Source organism: Erinaceus europaeus, chromosome 22, assembly GCF_950295315.1.
Source record: "Erinaceus europaeus chromosome 22, mEriEur2.1, whole genome shotgun sequence".
In the NCBI taxonomy this organism is placed as follows: Eukaryota; Metazoa; Chordata; class Mammalia; order Eulipotyphla; family Erinaceidae; genus Erinaceus; species Erinaceus europaeus.
This window is the reverse complement of record NC_080183.1, coordinates 5,998,934-6,026,294: the sequence shown is the minus strand read 5'-3', so window position 1 is coordinate 6,026,294 and position 27,361 is coordinate 5,998,934. Positions and strand designations below refer to the sequence as shown.

Below are 27,361 nucleotides of genomic sequence, written 5' to 3'. Positions count from 1 at the left end.
CAGTGTCTCCCAGAAATGCTGTGAGCACCAGGGAGAGGGGGTGTTTCAGATGCTGGGTTGGCAAGGCGCATAGAGTGGGCAAGGCTGCCTGCCATGGGGCATCTGTGCCCCCAGAATCCCTAGTGTGTGGGCACTCACCACACACACACACACTCAAACCAGGGTGGGCACTCACCACACACACACACACACACACACACACACACTCACACCAGGGTGGGCACTCACCACACACACACACACTCACACCAGGGTGGGCATTCACCACACACACACACACTCACACCAGGGTGAGCACTCACCACACACACACACACACACACACACACACACTCACACCAGGGTGAGCACTGACCACACACACACTCACACCAGGGTGCGCACTCACCACACACACACTCACACCAGGGTGGGCACTCACCAGACACACACTTACACCAGGATGGGCACTCACCACACACACACACTCACACCAGGGTGGGCACTGACCACACACACACTCACACCAGGGTAGGCACTCACCACACACACACACACTCACACTCACACCAGGGTGGGCACTCACCACACACACACTCACTGAGAGGGCTGGCAGCACTGTTCCTAGTGGGCCCCGGCCCATCCCTGCAGGCCACTGAGGGCCTTCAGGTACACTCCAGAGGGGGCAGATGGCTGCCAGGGCATTAGAGTCCCCAGTGGCCCTCCAGAATATCTCAGCATTAAAGGCTCAGACAGGAACAGCTGTGCCCCCCTGTCATGACTAGCCCCCACCCCAGAGGAAGCAGGTCATGGGGTACAGGGGACACCCCCGGGGGATGGGTGATCCCAACTTAGTATGCAGAAGGCCTGGCTATGGTCCCTGTGCCTGCTCTGTGATGGCCCTAAGTGACAGAGCTGGTTTGGTGGCACGTTCCAATCTAAATGCAGATGTGGCTTCCCTCCTATGATGGGGGGCCTCCCTCTCACCCCAGCATTACTGGGCAGCCGGGCGAGGTCTCCCAAGAGGCACTGGCTCCACAGATCTCCGAGGCCCATGGAGGGTAACCTCCAGGTGTGAACACACCCAGACAGGTGAGTGCCCACACAGACATGCAGTGCTACTCATGCACACGTCTTCACACATATTCACACTGTGCACATCTGTACATGCACATTCACACACATACACACAGGCACACTCACCCGCACACACACAGGCCCTAAATAAGCCCTGTTCATGTGGCCCGTACAAGCTCCTAGGGTCCCCACACAGGGGCTGGGTGCCCGTGACTCCAGGGTCCCCACAAGCAGATGAAGGTGCCCCATTCTGCTTTAGCAAGGCCACAGTCCAACAGATGCCCTCTCTGGTATGGCACCCAGCCCAGGTGAGTGCCAACCCCTGGGATCCCCCAGCTCCAGGGCCTGAGGCACCCAAGCTCTGAGGGCTGATTCATTAACCTCCCAATGCAAATGTCCCATTTTATCTGTGGCTCACAGGCATGTCGCAGATAGGATTACAAAGCCATATCGTGAAATGGAAACGAGCAGGATTTAATGTAAAAACCAAAAGATGCTGTGAGACCCATTTTTCTTTAATGATATTTCCGGCTGGGAGACTTCCAAGTCGCCTCCCAGGCTGCAGGCCACCCTCAGACACCTGGGGGAGGGCATATGGATGCAGGGTGTGGCGGGGGGGGGGGGGCAGGGAGGCCATCATGCCAGTGACCTGCCTGTGGGGGTCACTCACCAGCTGGCCACCCCATTGCCCTGGACAGCCTAATCCATGGCCTGGGAGTCCATCTTGGTGGTGGAGGGGGACAAGAGCAAACCCTAGGTCCAGAGTGGCCAGGCTGGACAGACGGAGCTGTGACTGACCAGCTCCCCTCACATGTCTCTTGTCACCTTAGAGGTGGCTGTACCCATACACCCCAAGGAGCAAAGGCCCCAGGAGACAGAGAGTTCCAGAAGCTTCCCTGTGCTTTGCACCTGGCCAGGCCTCCCATGCCGGTCCTCAACCCCCAGACTGCTACTCCAGGGGTACCTACTAGCCCCGCCCCAAGTCTCCCTGACACCCATGTCTCTGATGTCCCTTTTGGGCACCTAGAGCCAGGAACAGCTCTTTTTTTTTTTTTAGAATTTTTTTTTTTATTTATTCCCTTTTGTTGTCCTTGTTGTTTTTATTTTGTTGTCCTTGTTGTCCTTGTTGTTTTTATTTTGTTGTCCTTGTAGTTATTATTGTTGTTGTTGATGTCATTGTTGTTGGATAGGACAGAGAGAAATGGAGAGAGGAGGGGAAGACAGAGCGGGGGAGAGAAAGATAGACACCTGCAAACCTGCTTCACCACCTGTGAAGCGACTCCCTTGCAGATGGGGAGCCAGGGGCTCGAACCGGGATCCTTACGCCGGTCCTTGCGCTCTGCGCCACCTGCGCTTAACCTGCTGTGCTACAGCCCGACTCCCCCAGGAACAGCTCTTAAACCCCCACCACCACCACCAGGTCAGGCCAGCTGCACCCCATATCTCTCTGGGTGCAGCTTCTTCTCTCCCTCAGGAGCTGCAGCAGGTCTGTGGGCAGGGGCTCAAGATTAGACCATCCTGACAGGTGTGGGGGGCCCGGGGGTTCCCCAGGGAGCACAAGGCTAGGATTCTCTGTGGACTTGGAGTTCCTCTTCAGGAAAATGAGGTGGAAAGTATCCCCTCCCGGAGGCTCCCTGCTGCCTGGTGTGGGGTGCAGAGGGAACCCTGGCTTACAGGTGAACGAGCAGTGGGTCCTAGTCTGAGCAAGAAGGCACAAGAAGGAGCCTCCACATCGCCTGAGTCCCAGCCCCACCTGGTGGGTATTCAGTGCAGCACCCCACCCCTGCCCTCCAGACCCAGAGTGAAACTTTGGGGCTGCCCCAGAACCCTACCCACCTCCACTTTAGACCAACCGTGGGTGGACTCTGGGTTGAGACACCACCTAAGAGGTCCTTGGGCACAGTCCTAGAGCTGGGGACAGTAGCCAGGGAAAGCAGCCCTGCCTGACTCTGTCTAGTGCCCTGAACCCCACCTGCACCCCAGCCCCTGCCCTTGAGAAGCAGATCCAGGCCAAGGGGACAAGGTCGGGGTGAAGGGCTCAGCTGCTCTCCATCTGGACCCCCCAGAACTTGCCCCTGGGGGTCTTTGTATGTGCCCCCCCTCAACTTGGCCACCAGCTTCGGGACCTGGGACTGAGCCCCTCCCCCGCACCCCAGCCAGTCTGTTGGCAAACACAGTCAATAAATTATTCAGTTTGCAAAATGCCATTATGTGTGAGTTTACTTAATTGAATCGAATAATTTATGGCCAGGCCAGGGACGGGAGATCGATGAGGGGTGTCGGGATGGCGGAGCACACCCGGCAATCTGGTTTTTATCCCTCATTATAATAATGTTAAGGGGAGAACATCCACCCAGGTCAGAATCAATATTTGCAGAGCGGCTGGACCATGAATTTTAACTGGAGGTGGCGGGCGGGCAGGTGTCGATAACTCACTGCGTGTCTGTCATCTCGAAGGCCGCATGGGGATGAGCCACCGCCTGCGGGGACGAGTCCTAAAGGCTGATTTAGGGGCCTGTGACCTGGTTCTGGACTTGGCTCCCACAGGTCACAGCAATAGCACATGGAGGCCCCCAACTCACCCCCGGAGCCTGATGCCTGCCGGCATGGGGGTCTCCATGTAGGCAGCTGGGGACAGCAGGCTCAGACCCCACCCGCCACCTCTGGGGGACCCTGGCTCCTCCCAGCTTCTAGAGGCCCCTCAGTCCCCTGCCGCTCCAGGGACACCCAGGTCCCAGGACATGGCCGAGGGGAGGGGAGGGGCTGATGAAGGGACTAAAGGTCACATGGGGACGTGAGGGGGCAGCTGCAGAGTCAGGTTCCTGCAGGCACAAGGTTCCACACTCCTCACCCAAGACCACGTTCCTCCCCATCTTTCTATCTTTATCTCTATCTTTGTCCCTCCCACAAAATAAATCTTTAAAAGTAAAGTGACAGGGCAGGGGAGACAGCACAGTGGGTTTTTTTGTTTGTTTGATTTACTTTTATATGTATTTATTTTATTAGACAAAGACAGAGAAAGATAGGAGAGGAGATAGAGAGGGAAACAGACAGACACCTACAGAACTGCCTCTCTGTTTGTGAAGCTTCCCCCTGCATGTGGGGGCCAGGGCTTGAACCTGGGTCCTTGCACACTGTAATGTGTGTGCTCAAACAGGTGTGCTACCACCCATCCCTGGGATAGCACAGTCATTCTGCTAAAAAGCTTTCTATGTCTATGTCTCCAAAGTCCCAGGTTCAATCCCCAGCACCACTGTCAGCCAGAGCTGAGTGGGGCTCTGGTCTCTATCTCTTACTCATGAAATAAAACAAACAAGCTATATTAGGGAAAAAAAAAAAAAAAGATAGAGGCAGGCACTCGGGAGGTGGCACAGTGGAAATTCTATGGGCTCCCAAGTGTGAGGTCCCAAGTTAACCCCCCCCCCCAATTTCATGAGTGCCCCTGGAAGGAGTATAGATGCCTGCTCTGGGGCCTCCTGAGGGGGTGCCACAGCAGGTGTAGGGACCAGGACTGCCTTCTGGCCTGAGCGGGCAGGGGACCCAGCAGCAGGACAGGCCTGATGGAAGAAGGAAGTAGGGGCACAGTTTGCACTCAATTTCTTGATGAATTCCGAGGAGCCTGGTGGGGTGCTGCCACCCTGGGGGTCATGTGTGGCATCCGTGCCCTTGCGGCCAAGGTCTCACAATGACTGTCAGGATAGGCTCTGGCACACAGAAGTTCAGGGGGGCTTTCTCCCTCCCCTGGAGTCCTGGGGGCAGGGGACCCTGAGGCTGTGGAGTAGGAAAGTCGGGAGAGGCCCTGTCCCTGACCATTCCCAGCCCCCTTATTCCAGGGGTGCCCCTGCCCCCTCCCCCATCTGGTAGTGCCCCTTTCTCCCACCTGCCTGACCCTTGGGGTCCTGTCCCTCAAGGCCTGGAGGAGCTGGGGGGGCCTCTGCTGAGAGCGGTGCGAAGGCCCCACCCCTGAGCTTAGCTGAGCTGAGTGAAGGTGACAATTATGGGGTGTGAACACAGCAATTAGACTTGCAGATGGGCCCCCTAGTCACACACATACACACACACACACACACCCCGCAGGGATGTGTGGGGGTGGGGTGAGACACCAGCCCACGCCATGCCTCCCCAATATGGGGTGCTTGGCTCTGCTCTTTGGGGTCCTCAGCCCAAGAATCCCTGAGACTTCAAGAGCTCCCCCAACATCTGCCAGGCCCCTTCCTTCCTGCAGCTCCTTCTCCATGTGAGGCCCTGTCTCTGTGTTGTTTTCTGTGCTGGCAGGTAGCAGCCACCCTCCTGCAACTCACGCTTGCCCAAGCCATCTGGTACCCTGGGGGTCCTGCTGGAGGGACACCTCCCACAGGACAGAATGGGGACACAGGGCCGAGGCAAGATCAAGGTGTGCCAGGCCTAGGCCGCAGCTTTAAAGGTCCTTTATTCACTTACGTGGGGACTGGAGCCTCCCTCTAGCACATGCAATGCCAGGGATCGAACTCAGGACCTCACGCTTGAGAGTCCAGCTCTCCAGCCACTGCACCCCCCCTTCATTGTCCTGTTATGTTTATTTATTTAGTTGCTGGGCCTTGGTGCCTACTTCACAAATCCATTGCTCCTGGAGGCCTTTCCTTTTGTCTTTTTTTTTTTCTTTTGTTGCTGAGAGAGGTGGGGGAGACAGATAGATAGATGATAGCTAGATAGCCCTAGTTCCCCAGCTTCCCTGGCACAGACACTCCACTCCCCCAGTAGTCCCAGACAGGATGCCCGGCTTGGGACTAAACAGCAGGAACGCCACCCCCACAACCCAAAGGTGCAAGGCATGCTGGGAGCCAGAGGGCAGTGCCTCCAGTGGACAGGGCAGAGGGCCCAGCTGCCCAGGCCCAAGGATGTGGCCTTGAGAACTGTTCAAACCCTGGTGGCAGGGACTAGCCTGGGTGGCACTGGGCTCCCTCGATGAGGGGCCTTCAGGACCTAGGACTCAAGGACACTCTGCCGTCCTGCTCCTGCCCAGACCTGGCTGCGGCCTCTGAGCAGCGGCCCCTCCCTGCTGCCCTCTGTCATTCATTCATTAATTCATTCACTTATCTGCATGCTCGCTCACTCACTCATGAGTCATTCATTCTCCTGGCACTGAGACCCCATGAAGACCAAGTCCTGTGCCCGGTGGTGGGATCACGTGGGGAAGATGGGCTCCAAGGTCTAAGACCTCACCTACCCCTGGGCCCCAAGGAGGCAGGACCAGGCAGAGACCACACAGGGAGGGGGCCATCTGGGAGAGGGCCACCTGAAGCCTGGGTGGGGCCCAGGGGTGGGGCAGCAATTGCACCCAAGCCCTGGGTGTGAACACCAGGCACAGCTGGGGGGTGGTGGGGGAACGACACAGCCGCCAGGTGGTAGGGACTCAGCTCACAAGGGCGGGAGGTGGGGGACACCTGCCCAGGGCTACCAGGGGCCCTGCCCAGCAGCCAACAGTCCCATCACCCCAACCTCCACACCCCCCATAAACCACGTAGAAAAGCTTGAGGGTCCGGGGGGCAGGAGGCATGTGGTAAAGCATAGGGGTTAGGGAGGGGGCTTGACCCCAACCCTGATGAAGGTAGCTCCATCGTGCCTTATGGGGACTCCCCAGGGCATCATGCCAGCACTCTTCCCTGTGCCCACTGAACACAGGAGGTTCTGAAACAATCCACGTGTCTTTTATTCAAAGAAAGGCCACGGGCAGTTAGCTATGTACACTGTACAGTAGGCCCCCAGAGCACAGAGCGGGGTGGAAGGCTGGGGGCCACGGCAGGCGCCACCCCAAACCCTCACGGGGGCCCTACCCTTCCTGGCTGAGGACACCTTCCATAGAAAACTGTAAAAACATAGACCATTTGTCTGCAAACCTGTATGTGCCTCCTGGCAAAACAGTAGAAAAATAGGAACCCCACACCCTACAAAACGCTGGTGGTTTGGCACAGTTACTGTAGCTTTTGCTCTCTGTTTTGGTAAGAATTCCTGCCGTGGTCTGGGTGGGCATCCGCAGCTGGACTCACCTGGGGCCCAGGATACAGGGGTCCACACAGGCCCGAGGGGGGATGCAGCCCTGAGCCAGGGAAGGTGTCATTCTCAGGGCCCAGCGAGGGACAGTCCCGCTCAGGTTAAAGGCACTTGCATGGCCCTCTGTGGCGACCACTCCTTCCCTCCCAGCCCCCAGCCCATCCCCACTCCCACCGCCCTGCAGGAGGCCTCCTCCCCGTCTTCAGGCCGGCCTGGCATCCAGCCTCAGACATCCACGTCCACCTGCTGCGGGCCTGGACGGATGTCAAAGCAGGTGACCATCATGACTCGGGCTTTGCAGAGGTTCAGGTGTCGTTCCAGGCCAGCCGTGGCACGCTCCAGGGCCGCCAGGTACTCGGCAGACTCAGGCTCCAGCTCTGGGCCCACCTCGACTGGGGACAGGACGGACAGGGTAGGGTCAGGAGTTGTGGGCCTGGCGCCCACACCCAGGGGTGGGGGGTGGGGTGGGACACTCACACTGCTCCAGCCAGCGGCCCGGCTCCACCATCAGCCGGCCTTGCGTCTCGGCCAGCTCCCGCCGCAGCCTCTCTCGCCACGTCAGCACCTCCCGCAGCCGCTGCCTCCGCCGCTCGGCCTGCCGCTGCCCCTGCGGGGGACCCTGAGCATGAGCGCAGGGCCCTGTGCCCCAGATCCATGGTGGGTTCTCAAGGGGAGCCTGCCCCCCCCAAGCAGCTATGGGAGTCCCTCCAGGGCACAGTAGTGGCTGCCCACCACTTGGGACAAGGGGACCTACCTTGTCCAGTTCCTGGGGGGCCTGTGGGCAGGAGAGGAAGGTTGGTCAGTGGCCGCCTGGCCAGCGCCCCAGGGCCCCCGTCTGCCACCCACCACAACCTAACCTCCACCGGGTCCTCCCTGGGGGGTGCGCGGCGTCTCTGCAGACGCTCCACATCGTCAATCTCGTACACTTTGATCTCAAAGGGCTCCTTCCGCACGCTGGCTAGCGGTGGGGGCAGGTCCACCCACTGCCCAGGCAGGCTGGGCTTTCGACCCAAGGCAGGGGCGTCAGGCAGCGGGGCAGGGGCCAGGCGTCGCCTCTGCAGGCCTGGGGTGCAGAGTGGGCAGGGTGAGGGCCCTGGTCTAGGTTGGGTGCTCCATACAGAAACCCCTTGTCAGTGCCGGCCCAGGCTCAGATGGGCGATGAGTGCCCTCCAACCAGCAGACACAGCCTCCTGCTGTACAGCCTGGCCTGCCCGTGACCACATGGGGTGGGTGCTGCCCCATTAGTACATTAGCTCACCTAGCCAGGTGAGGGGCTCTGAGAGACCCCTGACCCCAGCTCTGGGGTCCCATGCTCCCCATGCATACCCACATGCAGCCCCAGCTCTGGGGTCCCATGCCCCCTACGCCCACCCACCTGTGATGCCAGTTCTGGGGTCCTGCACAGCCTGCCCCACCCACCTGCAGCCCTCCTCTTGGGTGACCGGAGGCTACGGGCACGGGCGCCAGGCGAGGCAGCACTGTCGCTCATGGAGTCAGGGGCGGAGGAGGCGCTGCCCGTGGCCTCGCTGTCTAGCCTCATGCTGCCGTAGCCACTGCTGCCGCCGCTGTGGTAAAAAAGGGCAGTGCGGCCCATGGCAGGGGGCAGCTCCCCACTCAGCACGCTGCTGTTGTCACTGCCATGGCCACTGCTGTGCCGTGGGGGCCGCCTCGGGGCCGTCACCGTGCTGTAGGGCGAGGGCAGCGCCGGGCCCTCCCGCTGGCCAACCTCCTGCCTGCTGCCTGGGGTCCCGGCAGCCGCCAGCTCGTGCACGCGGCAGTGGGCAGCCCGCAACTTGGTCCCCATGATGGTGCCCCGGCCCGGCCTGGCTGCTGCCCGGGTACCCTTGGCTCCACCGGCTGGGAGTCTACAGGCTGCCATGCCCTTGGAGGGGCCCCTGCTGACTGGGGCCGTGGGTGGTATGGGGCTGGTGGGTGGAGTCCCCAACCGGGGCCCTGGCCGGGCTGCCCGCCCTACAGCCTTCCCCTCGGTGCGCTCCAGGGCCCCCTGGGGGCCAGGGCGGTTCACAGATTCCACTCGGCCTGTCCGGGCCTTCAGGATGGACGCAGACCTGGACCCCAAAGTGTCCCCATAGCCACCAGCCCGGGCCTCCTCCTCATCCCCACCGGGCGCCAACCCGGGCCTATGCTCCAGGCTGGACTTGCGCACAGGTGGGGCTGGGGGGGTTGCCCCAGCAGGCCTGGGGGTGCTGCCCCCCCTGGGAGTTGTGCCCTTCCTGCCACTGGAGACGCCCCGGTAGCTGGGCTCCAAGGGGCATGTGGTCACCCCCAGTGTGGTGGCACCCCGGCGCAATGGAGGCACGGGAGCCCCTGGGTCTACCCTCTGGGCCACCCTCAGCACTCCCTCACAGCCATCTACCACCCGCTGTGCGCACACCGTCGGAGGGTCCCGGAGGGCACAGTCCTCAGCCCGCAGCTGCCAGGGGTCCTCCAGTGGGGTGGCCACTTGGTCGGTAGTAGGGGGTGCCCTCCGGGGCAGGCTAGAGTGGAGGGTTTGCCTGGGGGGGCCCTTGCTGGGCCGGGTGTCCCCCGATTCCCAGTCACAGAGCCCTGAGCTGCCGTCCAGGCCAAGGGGGCACCCGGGGTCAGGGCTGATGCTCAGCTGGGGAGGTTGTGGGGGTAGCGGGGGTCGGAGGCTGAGCTGGCCGAGGGGAGCGCCCTCCGCCCCGGGTTCCCTGGGGGGCTGTAAGGTGTAGGCCTCTAACTCGTCATTAATGCTGCTGATGATGCTGACCGGGCGAGAGCCGGAAGCCAGTGCCTGCAGGGAGCAGGTGCTGCCCATGCTGCCCAGGCTGGACGGCCGGCCACTGGGCAACGGCTCCTCGCCTGTGAGCACCAGCTCATCCTCCCCATTGAGCTCCACCGGCCGCCGCAGCGTCACTGAGGGCAGCAGCTCCAGACGGCGGCCAGGCGAGGCCAGCCAGGGCCCATGTCCACTCCCACCCACGGGCGGCGTCCGTGCCAGGCAGAGGGGGGCCCCTCCCCTGGGCTCCTCGGGAGCCTCTGGCAGCTGGGGTGGTGAGGGCACAGGGCTAGGCGGTGGCCTCCTGCTACGGCCCATGTCCTTGTCCAGATCCGGCGGCTCAGGCAGGGGGCCGGCATCCCCTCTGGGGTCCGCACAGCGTGGGGGCCCCTCCGCCATACCATCTAGCCGCTCCTGCAGCTCTGCGAAGGTGCGGCAGCGCAGGGGGTCGGCCTGGCGGGGGCCCACGGGGGGCCGGCGGCGACTCAGGGCTGGAATGATGGGCACAGAGTCTGGGGGCCCCTCGCCGTCCGTGAGCTCACGGTCCGAGAGAGCCAGGCCACCGGGCCCCACGTAGATGACAGTGTCGCAGGACTGCTCACTGCTGGAAGAGCACTCTCGGTCCCCGGGCATGGTGGGCGCAGGACACTCTGGGTCCAGGGCCGGGGGCCGGGAATGTGGGGGCCGCAGGAGCGGGGGGCGGCAGGCTCGGCCCTCCTCACAAGAGCTGTCACCGCCTGATGAGCTGGACGCGTGCTGGGGGGAAGGGGTGTCTGAGGGGGGCTCCACTCTGTGTGCCCCCAGAGCACCCTGAGAACCCCCAGTGCATCACTATGTACCCCAAGAAATCCTGTAACTCCCTGAGCATCCCTGCACTCCTACCCTGTCCCCTACACCCTCTGCACCCCCAGCCCCACCCCCCCCCTCCCTTGCACCCTCACCCACAAGGGACCCACCTTGGGCCGCTTTCTGCGCAGGCGGTGCAGCCGGGCGGCTAGCTGCAGGGTGCTCAAGGTCTCAGTCAGGCGGGCGGGTGCAGCCGACACGTGCGCAATCATGGTGGCCCGGCAGTGGGTGGTGGCCAGTGGCTCCCGCAGCATCATGGTCAGCCAGTGGTCCCTGGGGCCGCAAAGGAGGGGCATGATGGGGGGCGTGGATAGCAGCCCCTAGCCCCTGGCCCCCACGGGCTGGGAGAGCTCCACGGACAGCAGCCCTCTGGCCCCAGCCCCCACTCACCGGTAGGGCACATGCCGGGCCCCACTGACCAGGGCCAGGACGACACTGCCCAGAGCCGACAGGGACAGGCCAGGTGGGCCCCCGGGCACTTCGGAGCAGCTGCCCAGGTCAATGAGGTGCAGGCGGCTGTGGCCCCCAGATGCTGCAAAGAGGGGGTCATATGGGCCCAGTTGTCCCCTTCATCCCCCACAGGGCGGCATTCACTAGCCCCACCCCCAGGCGGTACCCACCGGCCCCCTTGCCGGCTCGCTCCCCTCGGTGCTGGTCCACGTGTACAGTGAGCAGCATGGGTGCGCTGCAGCCAGTGTCCTCACTGCGGGCAGCGAGCGCTGCATCCAGGAACAGAGCCGCCTGCCCGGCCGAGGCTGCCCGAAGTTCCCTTGGGCTCTGGGTGTGGACAGTGAGGGCGGGTAGTCAGGGCACAGCCCCAAGACCAAGGGCGGACCCCCCTGACCAAGGGACCTAGAGCGATCAGTATGTGACCCTGCTTTCTGGGAGGCCCAGAGCACTCAGCATGGACACCCCCGTCCCAGGGGTCCAGGCAGCCAGTGCACACCCCAGCTTCCTTAGCCCCCAGCCTGCCCCCCAACTCAGCATACCTGCCCCCCGCAGCCTGGGTCCTCCTGCAGGACCACACCTGGGAACAGGGTGTCCTGAGCGCCACCAGAGGCCACCTCAGCCAGCAGGTCCCGTGGGCCGGCGTCCCGGCCACTCGCCTCCACGGCCGAGACACGCACAGAGAAGCGGGTGCCGGAGCTCTGGCGCCGTTCCTCGAGGAGCCGGAACAGCCAGGAGATGGCACAGGGCACCACGCCCAAGCTCTGTGCACAGCGGTCCTGCCCCAGCATGGTGTAGGCCGTACCTGTGGGCGCCTGAGGTCAGCACCAGCATGGCTACCCTATCCCTGGCCCAATCCCTGGCCCAGTCCCAGTCACCCCCTCCCCAACTTCCCCTTTGCCAGCCACCCCTGGCCCAGCCAACCTCTCTGCCCCTGTGCCCCCCCTGCCAGCCCCACTGTGTCCCCTTCCCCCAGCCCAGTCAACCCTTTGTATCTCCCCAGCTGCCCCAGGCCCAGCCAGTCCCCATGTCCCTGCAATTGCCCCCCGGCCCCCTATGTCCCCCAACCGCCTCCAGCTTCCCTACACCATGTGTCCCCCAACTGCCTCTAGCCCCTTGCTCCCCTGTATCCCCCCCAGATCCCCCATGTCCCTCCCAGCTTCCCCCAGCTCCCCATGCCCTCCCCCAGCTGCCCTGGGTAGTTGAGGGGTGTTTACCAAGGCTGCTGGGGCCAAAGGAGAAGACACAGCCATCAGCCCCACTGACCACAGACTGCAGCACGTCAGCTATCGCCCCCGAGCAAATCTCGGCCTGGAGAGAGACAGACAGGGAGCAGAGGGGTTCTCAGGGCTACCAGAGGTTAGGCCCAGGCCCTTCACTCACCCAGGCCCCCCAAGTCACCAGCCCCCAGACCCTCAGGCCACCAGCCTACAGAACACAAGCTAGGCACAAGGCCACCCCTAGACAGTGCACATATTTGCACATATGTGTACAGACAGATCACACGTGCACACACATAGGAGCACATGCCCAGGACAGAGAGCCTCACCCTCAAGGGGCCCCAGACAGAGTGGCCGTGGATGGGGACCCCACCCGGCACCCAGGCGCCCCCACCTGCTCCGAGTCCTGGGGAAACACGGCGTCAAAGGCAAACATGCGGGGCACAGCAGCAGGAGGCTGGCGGAGGGCCGCACTGCCCGGGGGCTCGTACAGCGTAACCTGCTTCCTGCGTGCGTCCACCTTCAGGAAGGACGAGGTCTCGGCTCCCGGTGCTGGCCAGATCCGTAGCATGACCTTCACCTGGGGCAGTGGTGGGCATCTGAGAGGGTGCCTGAGGAGGGCATCTGAGCACTGTTCAGGCCGCCAGCCAATTACAAGTCCTCTCAGATGTCCAGGCCCCAGCCCCAGAGGGCCAGCCCATGAGGTCAGTGGGTGGGGAGAGGCCAACAGCCAGTCAGCACAACATGGGGGAGAGTGGGTGCTGGGGGGAGCACAGGAGGGAGGGGAGCTGGGGGCCTGGGGGAACAGCAGGCCAGGGTGGAAAGCAGCTTCTTTCCACCACCCGGGGACAGAGGACATAGAACAGGGACCACCCACAGGCTGCACCCCACCTATTCTGTCACGGGCTGCCCTCGCTGGCCCAGGCTCAGAGTTTTTCACTCCCCATGTGTATCCAGCACAGGACCCCCCACCCCAGCTGCAGGGAGGGTGGACACAGGCTGAGTCCTGGCTGTGTCAGCGGGGACCAGGAAGCAGGAAGGTGAATTCTGAAGCCACCTGGGGGACACTGAGCCCCATGGGGCAGGAGCAGGGGGCCCCACCCAGGCTGCCTCTGTGCGTGTGAGAATGGTCTGGGTGGTGGTGCACGCCAGGGCCAGGCACGGCCCCCCCAGGAGCAAGGGCTCCCCGCCGCCCGGAATCACTTGCCTCGCTCATCTCCTATGTAATTGAGGCACCAGCCTCCTTTCAGAGCTGTTTGTCACGGGTTTAATTGTGAGTGACAGGCACGGGCCAGCAGCATGTCCAGGCCTGGGGTGGGGGGTCAGAGGACCCTTCCCCAACCCCCCCCCCCCACCTCCATTAGGGAAAATCGATTCCCAGCGACAAGAACAAAACTCTCATTTCTCGCCTCAGGGACAAAAAACAGCCGCTTCCCGGGCATTTGGGGCATTTTCTCCAGCACAGACTCCTGACTGCTTAGGGAGGGAAGTGAACTCTGCAGCCAGGGAGGGACAGGGCCACCGCGGCAGGGGACCGCCTGCCAGCTATTGTCTGCAGAGCCAGCCCCATGATTACTTCAGGGATGATGGGCGCCTGCGTAAGACCCCTGCCTTCTCCAGGAGGGAGAGGGAGAGGCACGGTTTACATAAAGAGGGGCTTCTGTTCCCAGGCGATTGCTAGGAGGGCCCAAGGAGGCGGGGGAGACTCCTGTGAGAGCAGCGCTGATGAAGCATCCTGAGCAGCACATTAACCTCAGGCACCGAGTGGAATCTGACTTCAGTGAAGATATTAAATGGCTTTCAGGAGGCAAATCACACACAGGGAGCTGAGGGGGGCTTCTAGGGTGGGGGCTGGTGGGGGTCTGTCCTGGAGAGAAGGGGACGCTGACACCTGGTGGGGACCTAGGCCCACAGAAGTTGCTAGACAGAGGGTCTCAGCTCTACCCCCACCCCAGCCTGCACTCCCTTACTCACTAGAGGCAGGTGCGGTCGCACCCTGCCCTAAGTGACCAGGGAGAAGCCAGAGACAGAATGGCCCAGTGATTGGGCCAAGGTCAAGTTTGTAGGATCTGGTTTTTTAGAGGCTCAGAGGGAACATGCCAGGAGGGTGTGAGCCAGAGTCTGAGCCAGGAGCAGGCCAGCTACGTCCCAGCCCTGTCCCTAGCCCCACCCAGGAAGCACCAGGAAGCACAATGTGCACTTCACACCAAGGCCACCAGGTGCCCATGTGCCCCCACTTCCCAGGGCCCTAGAGCAGAGCCCAGCTCCCTGCAGCCCCCGGAGCCAGCACCCACCACAGCCACCCCCACACCATGCCTGGCCTACCTTGCCGAAGTTGCCGGGGCTCTCCTTGACCTTGGAGGCAGCCCGGAGCAGGCAAGGGGGTGCAGGGGGCGGCCACAGCTGCAGGACCCCCCTGAAGTCTGTGGGGTAGGCAGAGGGCCCACGGGCGCTGGTTGCAGGGGGAGGTGGCGGCTTCTTGCGCTTGGAGGCCAGGCTGAGCTTCTGCACGGCCCTGAAGTGAGGGGGCTGGCATTACATCATGCCTGCTGCCAGGCACCCCCACACCCTCCCAAGACCAAGTGGGGCTTCAGCCAGAAGAGCTTCCTACCCCACCCTGCCCCCCAGGGCCTTGCCCTCCTCCCCCAGGGCCCTGCATGCTCTCACCCCCCCCCCAGACTTCTCCCACCCATGTGTCCTGAAGATGGGGTGCGCTTCTCCTAGATGCCAATCCAGCCCCTCTGTACCTCATTTTCTCCAGCTCTCAATGGCAGAGTGGCCACTGGAGGCACACTGTGTGACCCAGGACTGCCTGAGGGCTGGGGAGGCACACCCCACTGTCCACTGGGTGAAGGTAGGGAGTAGGAGTAGAGTGGGTGGGAAGGGCAGAGTGGCCTGGGCAGGGGTGAGGCCAAGGCAGGGCACACTGCCCAGTCTTTGGGGGCACAGACCTCCTTCTGAGCAGAGGGGCAGAGGGGCAAAGAGGCAGGGAGGCCTACACCCATGGGGCCAGGAGCAGCCATGGGCTGCTGGGGGGGGTAGAGGTGGTAGGAGGCCCAGGGGTGAGGAGGGTAGGGAGCCAGCCTAGTGGTCTGGCTCTGAGGGAGAAAAGTTGACCCTGCTCCTGCCTTCACTACCCTCTGCCCCAGGACACCTCCTCTGAGAAGCCCACCTTAATGCCACAAATCAGTTGCTGTCTTCCCATAGTCTCCTGCTGCTACAAGAACCACCCTGGGCCACTACCATGGAGACTCAGGGTGCACTGAGGCGAATGGGTGGGTGAGAGTGTGAATGGGTGAAAGGATGAGTGAGAGAGTGAATGCCTTAAGGGGTGAACAGCTGAGGGAGTGAGCAGGTGAGAGAGAGGAGTGGGGCCCTTCTGCCTCCTCCTGCACCCATCCCTCCAGGCCTGCCTCCAGCCACCCCTACAGGGGGCCCCAGCTAGTAGGTGACTTCACAGTCAGGCCCTAAGGACCCGGACAGGGGCAGGGGCCTGTTCCCAGTTGCTCGAAGAGTATCCCCATGAGTTCCCAGGAGAGCTGCCCCTGTAGGCACAGGCCAGGACCTGCTGTAGGGACCATGCGGAGCCTGGAACTAGGACAGAGTGCGGGGTGCCTGGCACTGAAGTGCGACCACAACCCTGCCTGTGTCTGCCAGAGGTGGGGGTTGTGGGGCAGCACCAGGGAGGGGTAACCAGGGGAAGATGGGCCACCCCACAGGGAGCAATGAATTCAGGGTCTGGAAAAACTACTACTCAAGCTGATTGGGGCAGAACCCTATAAGCATTTCAGAGATATGCCCGGCACCCCACCCAGCGACCAGTCCCCAGTTGAGTCCAGCCCAGGCTTCCAGCCCCACAGTCAACAGCCCACAGCCGGGCTCCCAGCCCTAGTCCATGGCCCCCAGCCCCAGACCACAGCCTCCTAGCTCCCTGTCCCCTAGTCACCCAGCCCCTAGTCCCCAGCCCCAATCCACAGCCCTCTAGCTCCCCAGCCCACCACACCCAGTTCCCAGCCCCCAGCCCCAGCCCCTGGCCTGCACATCCAGGGCTTCTGCATGAAGCAGCTACCCTCCCCCACCCAAGCACCTGTTTCTATGGTAACTGCCAAGGCCAGCAGGCCTGGGCTCAGACAAAGGCAATGGGCACTCAGCAGGGCTCCTGGCCAGCTCGGCCACTGCCTCCCCTGTGGGACCCCACACCCTGCAGGCTGACCCTGGCTCCCCCGTGCAGGGGCCCCAACAGGTGTGACCCAGGAGGAGGGTGCCCACCCAGCTGGGTGCCCCCATACACCCACCACTCCCTAAAGTCAGGCAGACCCCTCCTGAACTGAGCTACAAGGGCCACATAGGGAACAGGCCACGTGGAGCTTGGGACAGCTCCAGCTCTGGTCAGCAGGGTTGGCACTGTGCAGATGCCACCCTGGAGGCCCTTAGCTCACCCCAAGCTCCTGGTACCCCCAGGGGTCCCCTGGAGCCCTGTCTAAGGGGCTGGCCTCCCCTCCCAATGCCGGGCACAGAGCTGGCCTGGACACAGTCGCGCGCACGGCTCCCTGGGGTGCTCTCATCTAGGGTGAGCGCTGGCCACCCCGGCCCTTACTCTAGAGCCAGCAGGCACCCAGGCACCCAGTTCCAGCCCTGGGGACATACCTGATGAAGAAGGAGGTGGCAGCCGAGGGCCCAGAAGTGGGGCTTGGAGCACCAGGGACAGGCGTGAGCAAGGTGGCCGTGCAGGTACCTGCCCGGCCCCACATCTTCCACACACCGTCGGGGCCTGACGAGGGGGCGCTGTCCCGCACAGTGTCCGCCACTGCCACGGCCGCCACGGCCGCCTCAGCCTGCAGGGGGACGGCCGTGTGAGGATGGGGGAGGCGGACCTGTGCCCCCTGCCTGGTGTCCTCGCTTGTGCTGGACACCCTGAGGCAGGACAGAGGGATGGCAAGGCCTGCCTGGCTGTCCACCAAGGAGTGCCCACAACCCAAGTCAGAGAGGAACCGCAGTATAAGCTGGACATGCCCAGCACCCCTGCACCCCTTGCCCCCTGTGTGGTGATGGGAGGCTACCCACAAATGCTCTAGTATCTAGCTAGTGGCTCACAAAATCCAGAAAGGGACAGCCCCTCAGGGGTGCAGATGTGGCCACCAGGCCAGGCCTGGCTCGCAGGGGGCTGCCTGCTGGGCATGGCTGCACCTTCCCTCCAGGTGCCCTGTCGCCACACTCCTGGAGCAGCCCACAAAGCAGGGGCTGTCCCGTGCTCCCCAGGGTGCTGTGAGGCTGGCCTGAGGACACAGGGACAAGGCCGGCATTCTTGGCTCCCTGTGACTCAGGCAGAAAGAGGCAACAGGCCCAGGAGGAAGCTTCTGAAAGGTCTCAGGGGGCCTGGCCCCACCCACAGTCATCAGAGGAAGCCCCCAGAGAGCCCCCCTTTAGGCCAGAGGGGGGCCAGGGGCCCCCTGCAGTAGGCAGGCTCTCGGCCAGCAGGCACGTGTGCAGGGAGGAAACCCTAGGCAGCCCGAAGCCCCCTCCTGACTCCACCTTGGTCCCCAAGTCAGCCCAGCGCATCTCCCCGGTCCCACCCAGGAAAACAGGTTCCAAAGGGCCCCGCACCTGCCCCACACAGAGGACACACACACACACCACAGAAGAGGTCTGGCAGGAGCCAGGCGGGTCATGGCCAGGACAGCGGGCGTCTCCCATCCCCACCAGCTGCTCTTGCCAGCCGACCACAGCATCCTGGGCAGAGGGGCGGGATGCCCGCTCCCAGGGCCCTGCGCCTGCACTGACCTGAGTCGGGGGGGCCCGCACGCACCTGGGCTCCGCCGTCCCTTGGGCCGCGGCGCCGACACCTGCCAGCAGCAGAGCCCGGGCATGGCAGAAGCAGCCGCCTGGCGAAGCAAAGAGCCAGAAGGGGTGGGGGGGAGCGGGGGGACACCAGGACACGGGGACAGACAGCAGGCATGGAGCGCAGAGCGGCAACGGGAGGAGAAGCGTGGAGAGAGGAGAGGTGAGGCGTGGCTCCCTATATGTACCCTGTACCCCAGCCCGGGCCCCAACATCACAGAAGCAGTTGCAGGCAGAGAGTGTCCAGCCTGACCTCCCCCCATGAGGGTAAACTGAGGTTCTGGACACACTTGGCACTGCCCATCCTATCCCTGTGCCAAGACGTGAGGAGACAGCAGAGACTGCACCCCACTTTCCATTCTATGAGGGGAGGTGCATCAACACCTCCTCCTGGAAGCCCTCCATCCTCCCAGCTATGGTGTGCCCCAGCCAACCCAGTTCGAGCCCCCTCTGATGCTCAGGGTTTGTGGGGCAGAGAAGCTTCTGAGTTGAGTTCCCTTTCTGATGCCACAACTGCTGTGTGTCACACCATTCCACTCACCCCAAACAATCAGGGTGACAGCCATGGAGACCTAAGCACACGAGGGAGGACCCCAGGGCAGAGTGAGAGTGGAGGGGAAGAAGGGTAACCTGGGACTCAGAGGACCCTGCCCAAGCCAGGTCCACAGTCCCTGACCCACCCAGCACGATGCCACCACCTGCAGGAAGGCCCCAGGGTTGCAGCTGTCTCCCACCAGCCAGAAGCCCTGGGCACACAGGAAAGCCCAAGATGTGGGCAGTACTGAGCCCACATACAGGAGGCTGTGGCCAGCATGGGTCCTGCCCAAGGTCCCACGCCACCATGCTGCCCTGGGAGGCCTAAGGTCAGTCCTGTGGGAGGATGCCCCCCCCCAACACTACTGTGCCCTATGCCCATAGGAGACAGAGACACAGGAGGCTCTCAGTCATGCAGACACAGTAACAGTAACAGAGAGCCACCCAGAGCTCACACTCAGCACCTGGCCATGAAAAGAGAGTGTAAGCACATCTTCCTGGGACCTGAGGGGAGGACAGACACCTCCTCCTGGGACCTGAAGGGACAGACAGACACCTCTTCCTGGAACCAGGACAGACAGACACCTTCTCCTGGGACCTGGGGGGGACAGACACCTCTTCCTGGGACCTGGGGGGACAGACACTTCTTTCTGGGACCTGGGGGGACAGACACCTGCTCCTGGACTCTGGTATTCCCATTGTGTAAGACCACACTCTACTGGGAGCCCCAGGGAAGTCACCTCAAATCTCTGGGTTAGGGAAATCCCCCCCCACATCGCTCCCTGACCTTCCCCACACTGCCCCTCCTAGGCCAGGAAACTCCACAGCCCCTGTAGAGCTATGCTTCCCACCCCCACTGGCTCAGAGGAGCCCATAGCCTGCCCAGCACCAGCCAGGGACCCAGCTGAGGAGGCATCCTCAGCAGGCTGAAGAGGCTCGGAGAGCCCCTCACTAGGCAGGCAGGTGCCACCCCCCACCTCACCACTCTGTTCCCATGATACCCCACCCCCCGACTTACCAGGCAGGTGGGTGGTAGTAGGCTGTGTACCCCAGACACGCGCCACATGCCCTCCAGACACTGCTGGGCCTGGAAGGTGACTGTGCTCAGGGCCCCCCCCAGGCCGGCCGGTGCCACAGACACCTGAACACTGGGCCCAGGGGGCCAGGCAGGCCCCTTCTCGCTGTCAGGCCCGGCAGAGGCAGGGGGTGCGGGGAGGGCTCCATCCCGTGGGTCCTGGCGGACAAGGGGGGCTGAGAGTGGGTGCGGGGGTGTGGCACAGGCATCACAGCGGTTGGGGGCCTCGGGCCGGCGGACGGGCAGCGTGTCCAGCAGCAGGGCTGAGAGGCAGGGGTCCTGGGGAAGAGAGGGACACTGTCAGGGGTGACTCAGCCCTCAGCCCTCAGCCCACTCAGGCCCCCAGCTCCAGGTCTGGCTCGGGCCACCACCATCCCAGACACCCCCAGGCCAAGGCACCCTCAATTCAAGCCAGGTCACCTCCTAGTCCAGGGTACCACCAGCCCAGGGTACTCCTGGCCCAGGGTACCCCCACACCCGTCCCACCTCCAGCACAGGCCAGGCTGAGGCAGTGCCTCTCCAGGTGTGTCTGGGGCAATAGGCGAGGCCCTCCTGGCCCTGCCCTGGGCTGGGAGCCACACAGAGCCCTGCCCTGGCACCCAGTCACAGAAGCAAAGAGGACTCTCACCCACCTCATGGGCCCCCAAACCAGAGCCCAGAAAGCAGAACATCCCAGGGGAGGCCAAGAAGGGCTTCCTGCAGGAGGTGGGACAGCAGAGCTAGCTCACGGAGGGAAGGTATTCTCAGGGTGCCCCCATGACTGCTGCAGGACCCACTGTTTGGGCACCCCTGGCCTGGCTCAGGGTCTGGCCTGGCAGCCCCTCCAGAGCCCCAGCCAGCCTGGGAGAATCACACAGGCTGACAGAGCAAGGCCCAGCTGCCAGCCTGCACCTCCCCCACCCTCCCCCCACCTCCTGGCCTTCCTCCCAGGAGTCCCAGGGCAGAACCTGGAGGGGGGTGGTCCTGGCCCTTGGGTCAGGCCTTGGAGGACCCACCTCCAAGGGTGGGCTAGCACTGACCTTCAAGGGCCTAGAACCCAGGACCTCGGGCCCTTCAGCCCACAATCCACCAGCATCCTCTCTTGTCACACGAGGGTGCTGGGGGTCCCATCTAAAGAGGATGAGGGGTGGAGAACCCAGCAGAGCCTGGTTTTTCTCTCATTGTGGGAGGAAGGAAAGCACTTGAGCCATTAGCAGCTTGAAAGGCTGCCAGCTCCCCCACCCACCCACCCAGCCGCCCATTGTTCTAGCGTTCTGCCTATGTGGGGGCCTCAGGATTCTGGGGACCACCCAGCAGCCCCTGCGCAGCAGGAAGGAGCCTGCCCCAGCCTGGGGGTGTGGCTGTGGGGAGCCACCCCCAATCTGTCAGCAGGTTCCCAGGGGTGCTGGCTTCCATATGCCACAGACAGCAGACAGGACCCCAGGCTAGCTCTGGGGGTCCACAAGCTCCAGGCCCCCCACAGGAGGTGGCCCCAGCAGCCTGACCCCTGCTGCAGGGTCCCAGGTCCCACCTCACTCAGCTCAGCTCAACCCTGCCCACCAGGGGAGGAACCATGGACTGCAGGGGCCACAGGGAGGCTCAGAGCCCCTTCCCTGTAACCCTCTCCTGAGCTCCTCTGGCCAGGCGCCCACCAACCATGACAGCTGGGACACCACCTGGCCTGGGAGCCTACCTGTTGTCCCCCATGTCCCAGGGACTGACACTGGCCACCCCAAGGATGAGCCCTGGGTCCCCACTGTGCCCACTGCCCCAGGGCTGCAGGACCAGGCCACCCTCCTCCCTGTTACTACCACTTGCAGTCTGGGCTGCTGGCTCTGGGATCCTGGCATTAAGCTCCTAGGCTCCTGGCTATGGGCAACTGGCTCCTGGCTCCAGGGCCATCCTGAGACTCCAGGGCAGGAGCAGGGATCTGAGAGCAGCCCACCCTCCCCATCTCAGCATGAGGCAGATCTTGGCATCAGGTCCACAGGTCAGACCTCCAACTTCAAGAACTGAAGCCCCAGAAGTGCCACCCAGCCCACAGCTCTCTAGGGCCCAACACCTTGGGAGAGTGTCACCCTGCCGCAGAGCAGGACTTAATCTCCTCTTTATGACCTAATTAAACAGATGTCTCATTTGCACTTGGAAAATATTTTTCTTCATTTGAATCAATTTAGCCTTGTAGACCCCCAGCCCAGCATAGAGTGACGGCTCTCTGAGCTGCTGTAGGAAGCCCCACTTCCTCCCATGCCAGAGGGGTAGAGCTTCATGGCGAGAGGATTTCCCCAAGTCAGAGAAGTCCCCAGGCCTTGGGGCTGTGTGTGACCATTCTCTCCAAGGCTCTGTCACCCTATCTTCACAAAAGGCACCCTGGCATCCATTGCAGGGTTTCTGGGCAGGCAGATAGGACCTCAAGGCCCGATCTACACTGTGGGGAATGGCCTGGCCGCTGAGTGTGGGATCCCCTGGCCTCCGCCTCCCTTCCTTCCACAAACAAAGGCAGCCTGACCCCAACAACCACCACTTCCGGAGTTGACAACAGGTCCAGGAAGGGTTGGTTGCTGCCTAAGTGTGATCCTGCTGGGGGACGGTCCTCTGTCCTGAGCAGCCTGGGCCCTTTGCTGGGGGGATGGTCTCCTGTCCTGAGCAGCCTGGGCCCCTGCTGAGGGGACAGTGCCCCGTCTTGGGCACCTGGTGGGCAGGTGGGGCTGGGCCCACTTCAGACTGGAAAGCACATCCATGGGCATCACCCCTCAGTGCCTCTCCCGGGCGTCTAGACCTTCTGTCACCCACCAGCAGGGATCCCAGGGTCCACTCCCTGAGCATCTGTGGTTTTGAGAACCTAGCTGACTGGGCTCCTCCATGTGAGGTAGGGGAGTGGGGGACAGGGACCCACATGGCACTGCCAGCCCCACAGCCCTGTGCCAGGAGCCACCAGCTGTCGGGCACACTGGCCCATTGAGACCTCGTCTCAGTGGCCTCCCTGTCCTGATGAGGCCACACAAGCAGCGGGTCTTGATGCGGTCAGTTTCCTCACCTGGACGGACACCCACAGAGCACAAGGTGCCACCAGGGACTGGCCTGTCACAGGCAGAGGTTCAGAAAGACTGAGACACAGGGGTGGTCTGCCCCAGGCTGAGGGAGCCCTGGCTGGGGTCACATGATAGGACATGTGTGGAGTGGCCTGGGATGGATTCACAGGATAGATCCTCAGCTTGGGGTCTAACACCCCCCCCACACACACACATACAGTCCCCAACCACTCAGGAAGCCCCACAGACAGCCCAGGCCCAAAGTCCTTCAAATCACATCAATACTCCTGAGCCCCCCCCGCCGGAGCTGCCCAGCAGGGAAATTGAGGCCCAGGGACGCGTCCCCAGCCTCTAGTCCTACAGTTCTGTCAGGGAGGGGCACAGGGCACCACCAGATTCCCCAAGGGCAACCATCCCCTGGGCTCAGGGATCCAGAGGACTCCCAGGCCCTTCACCGACATGGCCCTCCAAAATCTAGCACCCTCTGCTTCCAGCAATGTCCAGGGACACAAGGCCATCTGTGGGGGGGAGCCCACCAGGGCAGGGATGCACGCTGAAGCACCCCCCAACCAGGCTGGCTTCCCTTCCCTGCTGAGTCATGCCAGCTGCTGCCAGCTGGGTGTCTTCCCAGGGCAGCCCCAGGGAGGCCCAGGCCAAAGCTCCTATGCCTCCCAGCCCACACACCTGGCCCCTGGCCCTTGGCCTCTGGCCCCCCACAACAGTGTTGATGCCCACAGCCCCAGACAGGCCCACACACAAGGCCTGGCCAGGAGAGGAAGGCAGCCTGGAGGTAATAAGATGTGCCCAGGGCCAGGCCAGCCTGCAACTGGAGGCAGGTGGGTCAGCTGGGACCTGGGCCACTGGAGGGATGTGGCCTGGCTTGGGGACACCACAAGACACAGCCACAAAGAGGTGCAGCTGGACAGGCAGGGAGCCCAGTCTTAGGGGGGAGTCTGAGGGCTCCAGGCCACAGAGGGTCCCCAAGAATAGGGACATTAGAAGGCAAAGTTGGGCAGTAAGGGCAGTGTCTCCTCAGCACCTGACTGGAGGCCTCTACACAGAATGTCCTCAGGCTCTCTGTGGAACTCCCCTGGCATACATACCCCCATGGGCGCCCTGCTTGGATGGGGGGTAGCATCACATCTACTCCACGCAGAGGAGGCCCAGACTGCCAGCTGTGATGGGGAAACTGAGGCAGATGCCAGGAAGATCTTGCCCTTGGACTGTCCAGTGGTCCCCCTCCCCTATGGGAGCCCCAGATTCCCCCACCCACGACCCTCATACCCACAGGTGCCATCCATACAGACCCCAGCCCCAAGGCTCAGAGCCCCGGGGCCCCATTTCCATCCTACACTGTCTGGTGGTCCCCTCTGGCGAACAGCACCCCAGACCAGCCTGAAGATTCCCCAGGTGACAAAGAAGGTTGGAAATAGGGGAGGAGCCCCTCACAAGAGCAAAGTCCAGGGCGGTCAACTGCTGGGTCCAGGCCTCTGGGTGCCCAGGGTGGCGAGAGGGGCAAGGGATGCACCTCTCCAAGCCAGCTGCGGGAAGACACCCTTGGCTCGAGGATGACCCTCAGCAGCAGAGCTGGGTGGCACTGGGTGGGGCCCCTCTCCGCAGCAGCCTCTCCTCTGGCCTTAGTTTCCCCTAAAGGGGCCTGCATCTGTGCCCTGGCCCTGGCCCATCCCTCACTGCAGCCTCCCACAGTCACATACAGGGCTTGGCCTCTGCACACTGCACACCAGTCCCCTCCCCTGGGGACAGGACCACTCTGCCCCCACCTCCAGGCCCAGACTGGAAAGTATATTTAGACTGGCTGGGAATGAAGCTACTTCCCAGGCAGCTTTCAGAAGGCTGAAGGTCAGACTTCTTCCTTAGAGACCCCCCACCCAGAGAACTTCCAGGGTGCATTGTTCCTGAGACAATGGGCCTCCTCCCAAGGCCGCCAGGCCCAGTCTGGGCCCCTCCCCTGGCCAACACCTCAGCAGACTGTGAGGCTGGACCCTGGGGACCAGCAAGGTGGCCCTGGCTGGGGACAAACCTCAGGAGGCCTGGCTCCAGCTGCCTCCCTGTGAGCTCCTCTGTTCAGGAGGGGATACAGGCCCCAGGGCAGGGACAAGGCAGACACGCTCAGGGCAGGGAAAGCTGTGCTGGGGTGGGGTCCCTGCCAGGCTCTATGCAAGGACAGCCGCCCAAGCCCCCTGCACGTCTCCAAGTCACACTGCTGGGAAACTGAGGCCCTGGCAGGGGGATGCTGGCCAGAGCTCTCCCTGCAGCCAGACCTCCCATGCCCCAGGGTCTTCCAGGTTGGGGCCCTCCCCCCTCTGCCCCCTCCCCCAGCACAGAAAGTGTGACTCACCCTCAGCGGAGTCCCTGGGTCGCTGACCAGCTTCCAGGCCTGTCGCTTGAGCTCTGTGAGCTTCGCGTGGCAGTGTCCGCACCAGCCGGCCCCTCCAGGCGAGTGGCCCAGCTCAGCGCCCGCTCCCGCGCCCTCGGGGGCCGGTCGGCGGCCACGGGGGTCCTGCTCGGACCGGGCAGGCAGCCTCTTGCGGGGAGCCACCTCCAGCACCTGGCGGCCCGGGCCGCCCTCGGCCACCTGCAGGCAGGCGCCAGGGGACAGTGAGCCTGGAACCGAGGTGTCCCCTACGCGCCTCGAGCCGCTGCACAAAGTTATGCGCAGGGCCGCTGGTGCCGGGACGCCCCCACTCACGGCCCGAGAGTGCCCCCCAGCAGGTGCCCTGTCCCCCCCCCCGCCCCCCTGCACCTCTACGGCCCGGGTTTGCTCCCAGCAGGAGCCTAGCCCTCCACCCACACTCAGTCCGGCGATGCCCCAGCAGGACTGCAGCCCCCCGCAACCCTCACAACTCAGGGGTGCCCCAGCAGGAGTGCAGCCCCCCGCCCCAGCCCCATCACGGTCCGGGGATGCCAGCCCCCCACAACCCCTGCTCCCCCGCCCCCCGCACCGCGGGCAGCGGACAGCTTCGGGGGCCCCTGCGGCCGCCCATGCGGATAAGGAGGGGCCCGCGGCTCTGGGGCGGCTGCTACTCTGTGCGGCCGGGGCGCCCCCCTGGCACGGTCGCGGCTCGCAAGTTGGGGCGCAGGCGAGTGGCGGGGAGCGCGCGGCGGCTGCGCGCCCGGGGGCGGGGCGGGGCGGGGCTCCGGGGCGGGGCGGGGCTCCGGGCGGGGAGGGGAGGAGCCCCCGCGCACCGCCCCACCAGGGTCCCCATCCCGCCCGCGGGGAGGTGCAGGGTCCTCTGCCCGATTCCGGGGTGCACCCCGGGACTCCGAAACACCCCAAATGCTTGCACAGAGTGCGGCGGCGCAGGGTCCCCCCGAGCCCCAGTCCCGGCCCAAGCCCGCTGTCCCCGCCTGTCCCCGCGTGTCCGCGTCACCGTGGCGGGTGTAGCCGCGGCTGTCCCCTGAGCGTGAGGCCCGGAGGGCGCGGACCTGTTGGCGGCGCCAGATGGAGCGGCTCCGGAATTAATTGCCTGCTTGTCGCCGGCCGGAGGTCGCCCCCCCTACGGGCACCAGTTGCTCTCGCAGCCTCCCGGGCCTGAAGTGGCCGCGGTCCGCAGTGGTCCGCGGGGGACCCTGCCCGGCCCGCCAGAACCCGGTCCCGCCCGCAGCCGTACCCCACAGCTCGCACTCTGCACCCCGCTTCCCGAGTCGCGTGTCCCGTGCCGCGGGCGCCCCCTGCCGGCCACCGCGCGCCGGCGCACAGAGAGGGGGACCCGGCGCCCCGGACCCGGAGTCAGCCGGCCCGACCCGCCACCACACCCCGTCCACGCCGCGAGACTCGGGGCGCCCCTGCAGCCTCCTTCAGGCTGACCCCCCGGCTTGGGCGCCCCCGCTCACTCCCCACTCCCCGAAAGTGGAGGGTCCTGCCGGCCCGCCGAGTTATTAGGAGCTGCAGCGTTGGGTGGCGGGGAAAGTGGGCAGCACCCCGGCCCCGGCCCCCGCCCCCACCCCGCAGTTGCGGGGCCCGCAGCCCCCGGCGCGCCGAGCGCAGGGCGGGACGCGCCGCTCACCTTAGCCCGGCGCCGCAGGAGATGGCTGGTGAAGCCCAAGACGGCCTCGGGGTCCAGGCAGAGCGCTCCCACCTCCAGCAGGCTGGACGCCCTGCGGGGCTCGGGGGGCAGCGCCATGGAGCCGGCAGCCCGCCAGGCACCGCCGCACGCCCGCCCTGCGCGCACCCGCCGCACAGCCCCCGCGCGCGCCCGTCGCCTCACGGCTCTCCCCGCGCGCTCCCGCGCGTCCCCGCCGCCTCCCTCCCGTCCGCCCTCAACACAACCTCCCCCGCGCGCACCCCATGCCGTTCCCCTGCGCGCCCCCGACACCGAGTCCCCCTCGCGCTCACCCGCAGCAGAGCCCCTCCATGCGCGCCCCCGTGCCGCTCCACGTGCCTGGGATCCCCGAGGGTAGGCGAGGCGTGGGGGGTGGGGAGGAGCTTGAGCAGCCTGGTTCCCGGTCCCTTCGGGGGCTCTGCGATCTGGGGTCCCGGCCTCTTTATAGCCAGCACAGTGAGCATGAGCGCCACTCTGCC

At 63.9% G+C, this 27,361-nt stretch overlaps 1 protein-coding gene across 11 annotated transcripts; it reads right to left on the bottom strand.

Moving 5' to 3' along the window:
* Positions 1–1,108: 1,108 nt before the first annotated feature.
* Positions 1,109–27,361, bottom strand: KIF26A (kinesin family member 26A). Of its 11 annotated transcripts, none has more exons than XM_060181089.1 (19): positions 27,176–27,361; positions 25,178–25,414; positions 19,751–20,086; positions 19,224–19,330; positions 18,167–18,242; positions 17,008–17,195; positions 14,686–14,875; positions 12,755–12,940; positions 12,358–12,451; positions 11,683–11,945; positions 11,314–11,470; positions 11,084–11,225; positions 10,804–10,966; positions 8,506–10,603; positions 7,944–8,149; positions 7,841–7,861; positions 7,564–7,693; positions 7,293–7,478; positions 1,109–1,119 (listed from the first exon to the last, which is right to left on the bottom strand). In XM_060181089.1, the coding sequence occupies exons 1-18, from the start codon at positions 27,344–27,346 to the stop codon at positions 7,312–7,314; spliced, it is 4,932 nt and encodes a 1,643-aa protein (XP_060037072.1). In that variant the 5' UTR covers positions 27,347–27,361; the 3' UTR covers positions 1,109–1,119; positions 7,293–7,311. The 11 variants fall into 11 exon arrangements, 10 of the variants coding, with proteins under 10 accessions (XP_060037072.1, XP_060037073.1, XP_060037076.1 ...); XM_060181090.1 differs by lacking the exons at positions 1,109–1,119; positions 27,176–27,361 and adding exons at positions 26,847–27,033; positions 27,064–27,151 and having other exon boundaries at positions 6,722–7,478; XM_060181093.1 differs by lacking the exons at positions 1,109–1,119; positions 27,176–27,361 and adding exons at positions 20,440–20,503; positions 26,211–26,682 and having other exon boundaries at positions 6,722–7,478.

Coding starts and splice junctions, on each gene's coding strand:
- KIF26A (XM_060181089.1), bottom strand. CDS start 27,346: ATGCTCACTGTGCTGGCTATAAAGAGGCCGGGACCCCAGATCGCAGAG. Junction 19,331..19,750: donor TACTACCACCCACCTGCCTG/GTAAGTCGGGGG, acceptor TGTCCCCCCCAG/GTCCCAGGAGAAGGTGTCTG. Junction 12,452..12,754: donor TTCCCCAGGACTCGGAGCAG/GTGGGGGCGCCT, acceptor GTCTCTCTCCAG/GCCGAGATTTGCTCGGGGGC.